General features: G+C 48.2%; 1 protein-coding gene across 1 annotated transcript in view; it reads left to right on the plus strand.

Annotated features, from left to right (window-relative positions):
• Positions 1-5615, plus strand: part of samd11 (sterile alpha motif domain containing 11) — a 48794-nt gene extending 43179 nt beyond the window's left edge. Inside the window, exons 8-12 of the mRNA XM_085344510.1 lie at positions 1473-1588; positions 1767-1845; positions 1953-2731; positions 3191-3324; positions 4812-5615. Of these exons, the coding sequence (XP_085200636.1) occupies positions 1473-1588; positions 1767-1845; positions 1953-2731; positions 3191-3324; positions 4812-5087 (1384 nt within the window). The 3' untranslated portion in view covers positions 5088-5615. The remainder of the gene's footprint in view (positions 1-1472; positions 1589-1766; positions 1846-1952; positions 2732-3190; positions 3325-4811) is intronic.
• The last annotated feature ends 1619 nt before the right edge of the window (positions 5616-7234 follow it).

Here is a 7234-nt window from a genome sequence, read left to right on the forward strand (position 1 = left end):
AGTGCTGCCTCTGCCACCTCACACCTCCCACACCACCCCATCTCATCCACCAGCTCTCGTAGATGTGCCCTCCCTCTTCACAGTTCCCCTCTCTCTCTCTCTCTCTCTTTTCCCTCACCATTTAGTGAGGCGGGAGACATGCAGGCGCTGGCTAATTTGAACACGGTTGCAAAACAATATTTGCGGTCGCATGTGTCCCAGTGTTGGTTTTGACTCTGTTGTTTTCCTCAGCTTGTTTCCCGTGTATGCTTTTGTGCGGCGGCAGTCGCGCACAGCTGAGCTCTGATTGGTGTGATTGCAGCAGCTCGGGGAGCAGAGAGGGGAGTGAAGTGGAGACGTGTGGGTAAAAGAAGCTCGAGCTTGAGCTCAGGAAAAGGCCCTGGAAAAGGCTCGAGAGAGGGTAGAGAGACAGAGCAGGCGGGCGGCATCATCATCCACTCTGGGATCAAAGCCTCGCACACTCTGACGCCTTCAGTGGGTCAAAGTGCACATGCCTCACTTTTCACACATTACGTGCTGCTTCAGAAGCCATATTCCCGCGCCCCCAAGGATGCACGCCAAACTGAAAGAGGGACAGAATGACAGAAGGGAGGGGAAAAAGGGAAGTGATGCACAAGGCGAAAACAGGATAAGATGAAGGGATGAGGAGAGATAAAAATACACAGGCAAAAGGAATAACAGTAGAGAGCAGACAGATTTTTCAGAGGTCATAGAGAAGGAGAGAGAAGGGAGTAAAGAACAGAAAAAAGGTGGGTAATACAGAGGGAGAGATGGAGAAAGAGGGGGGAAAGGTGAGAGGCACCTTTCCCCCTCAAAGAGGACAAAAGACTAAGCCAATAATGGAGAGGCCTTTTCAGAAACAGGGGTTGTAGGATGCTCCATCTTTTCACTGGCTTCAATGCAGCCTGGAGAGAGGGAGGGAAGCAGGGAGAAGAGCACACAGAAAAAAGGGGAGAGGAGGAGAAGAGAGGAGGGATGAGTGTTAATTAGAAGGTCCTTCAGCCCGTGGCCCCGGTCAAGACGCAGGGGCCGCCCCAGCTGTCGGAGCATGACACACTGGCATTGTGCATTCAGCCCTCATTATGTGTGTGGGTCTGGAGTTGTGGCGTGTATGTGTGAGGCGGCAGGGGAAGGAAAGGCTGCAGTCCAGGGTACAGCAATGGCCAGCGGCGCTTGCTGCGGCGTGACAAGACTGATGAGGCGCTGGGGCGACATGAGGGCCTCTGGAGCACCACTGATAAAAATACACTGCATACATTGGCAGTGTGGCACCATTCGCGCACGCACACACACAGACACACAGAGCAGCAGCTGAAATTTTCTGAGAAGAGAGAGGGGAAAAAAATCAAAATGTGAAGTGAAAACTGTTCCACTGACGTAGGAAGTCGCGTGTGCTGAACATTCGTGTTATTTCAACCTATTTAGTAAAATTAAAATTGAGATTGATGTTTTTGTTTAATTTGTGTCCACAGAGAAATGTCCCATCCTCCACCCCTACTGTCCCCTCCAACTGCTCCTCACATCGCCTTAGGACCTCACTTGCGGCCTCCTTTCCTTGGCATGCCCTCTGCTCTTTGCCAAGCCCCCGGTGAGTCATAAGTAATTCTAAGGCCAGATGGATACTTTTGCACAACACACAAAGAAAATCAAATTTTCACCCTAGTATTTCTTTTTGGCACTTTGATTTAGTTTGTAACATGTTAACTCAAAGATTCCTCCAAAACTTGGGACATTGCATTGTTACATTTGTGCTGTTTTTGTTACAGGTTACGGTTTCCTTCAGCCAGCTCAAGCAGAGCTCTTTGCCCGCCAACAGGAGCTCTTGAGAAAGCAGAACCTGGCCAGGTGTGTTTAATAAAGTGATGATGAAAGCCTACATCAAAAGTATTAAGATATGGGTTTAGGAAGCTTTTGGACTGTGTGGTAAACCTCTCTGTGTTTCGCTGCCGCAGACTTGAGATGTCAGCCGAGCTGCTGAGACAGAAAGAGTTGGAAAATCTCCACCAGCGACAGCAACAGCAACGTCTGTTGGGCTCTGACCCTCTGGGGGCTCTACCTCCTGGAATTCCTCTCGACCATCCAGCATTGCGGAGCCTCCATGACATCCCAGAGGGCCATCCTCTCCGCGAGGAACTGGCCCGCCGCACGAACGCAATGCTGGTGCTTCGACACGGGGCTACCACGCCCCTCCTAACACTCAACCACCAACAACAGCAACAACCGGGGGCGTCGTCCACACCCAAAGACACCCAGCCGCAGAGCTCCACTGCTGGCACAGATGCCGAATCCAGAAAGATGGCCCGCAGGGTCCCCCAGACGCAAATCCATAGTGGGGATCACAGAGAAGGAAGGGAGGACAGAGGAAGGGAGGAAGACATGGAAGTGCACGAAGAGGAAATGAAGGACTCAGACAGCGAGACAGAGATGTGCGATGAGAGGCTGGAGAGAGTCGGTGCCAAGTCCAGCAGTAAACCCAAGGACAGGGGTAAAGACACTGGCAGCAAGGGAGTGTGTGACAGTGCCAAGGAGACTGTAGAGCGCTCAGGCAGGCTGAGCGCCCCTTGTAGTTCTGCAGGTACAGAGTCCCCCAGTCGCCACCTTTTTACCACTGGACTGGGCAAAACCGATCTGAAGTACCACCTGCCACCAGGGTTCCTGCCACCGCTACCTGCTCTTCATGCCCAGTCATTTCCCTTCGGATTCCCCTACGCCAACCCTTATTTTCACACGGGTGAGAGACTCAGACGCGCACACACGACACACAGAGCTCAGAGCTGACACGTGAAATCCATTAGAATCACTCTCTGTGCGTGTCTCTAGTGTGGAGGCCTCTCCCTGTTAGGGCCTCTTCCTCTGACCCCAGGGTGACCCACATGCACGCCACCAACAGCACAGCCACGTGGGCAGAAGGGAGGGATTGAGGGGGTTGTTGGTTTGCAGGCATAAAGTGGGATGACATAGCAGCAAGCGGCACGTTTACTTTATGAAAGCATAAGAAAAGACTGGTAATGAGCACCTGAAGGAAACTGTAACAGTCATTTATTAAATGAGTTTAAGATATCTATTAGTTTACTTAACACAGACACTTAAAACCAAACCAAAAAAATACACATTTGAAAACAAATAGCACCTTTGTACCTGGTGTGTGTATATACTGACACATCATTTTCACCCACTGCTGCTTTTTCAGGCTCTTTGGGAGGTCTTTTCATGGATGGGGAGGACTCGGCCACAGCAAACCCTGCGGAGGACATCAGCAAGTGGAGTGTGGAGGATGTGTGCGGCTTCATAAGCAGCCTGGCAGGATGTGCTGAATACACACAGGTGAGAACGTAGAGAGCAGGAAAGAGAGAGAGAGAAGGGGACTGAGGCCAGGGGCAGGCTGATTATTAACCATAGAGGAAAAACAGTGTACTAAGATATAATTCAAACCCCAAAACCACTGCAGTACTGTCAAAGGCGTCTCATTATATTTAGGTAGAAGCAGTAAACCTGCAGCTTTTTCAAGGTTTTTGTGAATGTGTGTGGATGCATGAGAGAGCATGGTCATGTTTAATGGTTTGAGCCACGTTTGTGTGAATGACGGTGAGTTTAAAGTGCATGTAGGTGTAGCTTGTGTGAATGAAACGTGCATTTGTGTGTTAATCCAGGCTGTGCGACGTTCCAAAATGAACTATCCAGAGAAAGTTCTCATCATTGGAAAATGGAAACGAGTAAAATATTAGGACTAGGTATTCAATTCAACTTATTTTATATAGTGCCAAATTACAACAACAGTCACCTCAAGGCGCTTAATATTGTAAGGTAAAGACCCCTACAATAACCCAGAGAAACCCCAACAATCAAATGACAACCTATGAGTGAGCACTTTGGCAACAGTGGAAAGGAAAAACCTCCTTTTAACAGGAAGATTCCTCCAGCAGATCCAGGCTCAGGGAAGAGCAGCATGTGCTGTGACCAGTTGGGGGTGATGGAAAGGAGACGAGACAAAAGACATCTTGTGGAAGAGGGCCAGAGGAACATTTCTGGAGTCAGAGACGTGTATGGGGAGGGATTTGCTGCTGTCCTGACTCCAAGGGAACTGATAAGGAACAAAGTAGACACCATAATTAGGCTTCAGCTGTCTTAGACTCGGAGATTTAGATGAACCTTTGGAGTCATTTTTGCACAATAAATGATAACCGTATATACATATGGCATAGAAAACATCCCAATCCCAACATTACGATGTTTAAAATGATAAAAGACTACAGTCTCTACAATTTGAATCATCCATATTGCAAAAATGTTTCCTGATAATCTCCAATTGCGTTCTCAAAATGAGTATGAAACATTTTGGAATAGAGCCCACTGTTCTGTAGTGTTCGTGTGAGCGAATGTGTAGGGTCGTGTGTGTTTCTGTGTGTGTCGGGGCTGTGGCTGAAGAGGCTGTGTCTCCGCCAGGTGTTTCGGGAGCAGGCCATTGATGGAGAGACATTGCCACTGCTCACTGAGGAGCACCTGCTCAACACCATGGGATTAAAGCTGGGGCCCGCACTCAAGATCCGCTCACAGGTACACCTCACAGACCTGCGCGTGTGAGAGTGTGTGTGTTTGTGTATGATCAAGTGGACCCGTGTTTGTCTGAGTGTGCGTTCCCGTCTGTAGGACCGAGACAAACTGCTAGAATAGTATAGCTGATTCCCTTAAACTAGCCTGCCCCACATTCTCAGCCTCTCTTCTTCTCTCTCTAAATTCAGTACACATTAGTCCATAACCCGATGCTCAACAGGCTGTACTGACAGTCATGTGATCTCCTCTCGTCTCCTCAGGTGGCTCGCCGCGTTGGCAGGCTTTTCTACATGACAGGATTCCCGCTGGCATTCCCGTTTCCACCTTCTGCTGCCCTGCGACCCCCAGAGCACGATCGGGACCCCCTGACTGCGCCATCTGACACACCCTTGCCCCTCTCTCTCTCTGTGCCACACCGACCCACTTCCACCAGCAGCAGTTCCTCCCCTTACAGCGGCCCCACCCCAGGTTGCTCCTCCCCCAAACAGGAAAACGGCAATGTGGTAGGACGATACGAGGCCAAAACCCCCTCATAGGAGTGTAAGGGAAGGGGTGAGAATGGAAGACTAGTCTCATGAATGGGGATGGGGGAGTGTAACTTGAAGCAGACTGACCTCTCAATACCTTCACCTTTTGAGCTGAAATTTACGGGACAATAACAGACTTGAATAAAAAAAAAAAGACAACTGGACAGTATGGACCGTATCCGACAAACCAATCAGCTGAGTTCCTCTGCAGGGGCTGTAGCCGAGCAGAATCCAAAGAAACTGGGTTGGAAGGAAGAGACGTGAAGCGACAGAGAAAAAGGAGACAGCTGGTCACAGCAAGCCTGCCAAAAAAATGGAGCAAAGCCCTGCCACAAATGCGACATTCTTGCAAGTCAGACAGTCAGACGCTAGCGGAAACTCTTCCTTCCTTCCTGGGCTGGAGGAAGCTCTGCTCACTCGCTCACTCTCTTTCTCTAGTCTCTGCATCTCTGACTGCTCTCACCCAGAACCCTGCAAAGCCCAGGAATTTAAAAAAAGAGACATTTCTCCCTCCCTCCCCTCTTCCTCGCCCCTTTCCCTGAGGCCAAACAGCAGCGTGGTGCTGTATGTTGGTTTGTTTTTCTTTTTTTTGGTTATTTTTTTTCCTTCTTTTAGAGGCTGGAGTTGAAACGTATATGCTGAGCAGCACCAGATCTGACCAGCTTCCTCTCTTATCACTGCAACTATGCATTCCGCTGTCCCGATACCAAAGATGACCGGATATGTGGAATTGAAACCATGTTTCACAACGTGTCTGCGCTTCTTTTTGCATTAACGGTCAAACAGGGGAATGCTAGGCTTAGTGCCTCACTCAGTGGGACTCTTATTTGAGATGACACAGGTAGAGCCGTCGTTTACTGACAAACAAAGGATTAAAAATGCTAAGAAATGGAGAAGCCTCAATAGCAGCTGTGGTTTGTACCCCTTATGTCATTGTACGCTTGTGTTGACTACTGTGGGAGGTAGGAAAAACATGCAAAATTGTACAGAATCATGCTTAAGATGAAAATATCCTGAAGATTACATACGTGGTACTTTTACTTTTTGTTAAATGTAGTTGCACGATTAAGGTTTTCTTTACTGGAAAAAAAAAAAAGTGACTTGCTGAACTTTGGTGGTACTTTTTGTTCATGAGTTTTTGTTTTGCCCTTTTTTTAAAAAAAGTGTAATATTAAAAAAACAAACAACAAAAACGTATGCTCCAATCTTGAATGCTACTTCAGCATATAAATATGAGGACAAAAATATTTATAGGACTTTTAATGTAGTAGATAAAACAGATGGTGATATGTATTAAAATTAGCCCTCAAGATGGAATTCCAAAGATACTTTTACTTTCTCTCTTGGTTGCAGGGAAAAGAAAGGCACAAGCTCTTAATGCAAATGTTTTGAATTTGTTTTTTTTTTGTTTTTTTACTACGCAAACAAATTAAAAATGGTCTCTAGATTTCCCTTCAAAAGTTTGTCTTCATCCTATTTTTCTATTCACCACACAGGTGAAATAAATGCTAAAGAAAGCCTCTCTTCTTTCTCTCGTGTTTGCTTCAAATATCAGAAATGCTCTTTCCTCCTCAGGTGTTTGTGGTACTTTCGTTAAAAAAGAACATGCAGGAGGCGGGGTGTGTGTGTGTGTTTTATAAAGGGGAGGTGACCCATGGGGGGCACAGTTCGGGTCAACACCAGCTGTCGGAGTGTGAGGTTCAGCCGCAGGCCAAGGCCTCCCTGCCTGTGGGGGTAAACCTGACCCTCCTCATATACCCACACACGCACACAGCAACAGAACCAGGAGCAACCCTCGCTCACACTCGCCTTCCTCCTTCAAAGCGGTGCGCTCTTCACTCTGCTGGGACTTCCCCCTCGCTTTAGGCGGGCCTCTGCACCAGGAGGTTCAGAATTCACTGAAAACCACAGCAGAGGAAACGTGACGACACACAAGAGTTGCTCAAATCAGATCTGCAGTTGAAGGATTCACACCACACGTAGTTCACTTGTGTCCTTCCTACACCAGTGAATACGTGCCGTAAATGTGCCTCGTGATAAAGGTCAGAATCGCCATCGGTTTGGCTGTGGATTCTGGCAAGCTGGGGGGGGGGGGGAGTAGGACAGCCGTGTTTGAGCATGTGCGATAGACAGACAGAAAAGACAGCGGTCCGGGC

The sequence above is a fragment of the Diplotaxodon limnothrissa genome, linkage group LG20 (assembly GCF_057381915.1).
Source record: "Diplotaxodon limnothrissa isolate DT_005_m linkage group LG20, D_limnothrissa_male_GT1.1, whole genome shotgun sequence".
Taxonomy (NCBI): domain Eukaryota; kingdom Metazoa; phylum Chordata; class Actinopteri; order Cichliformes; family Cichlidae; genus Diplotaxodon; species Diplotaxodon limnothrissa.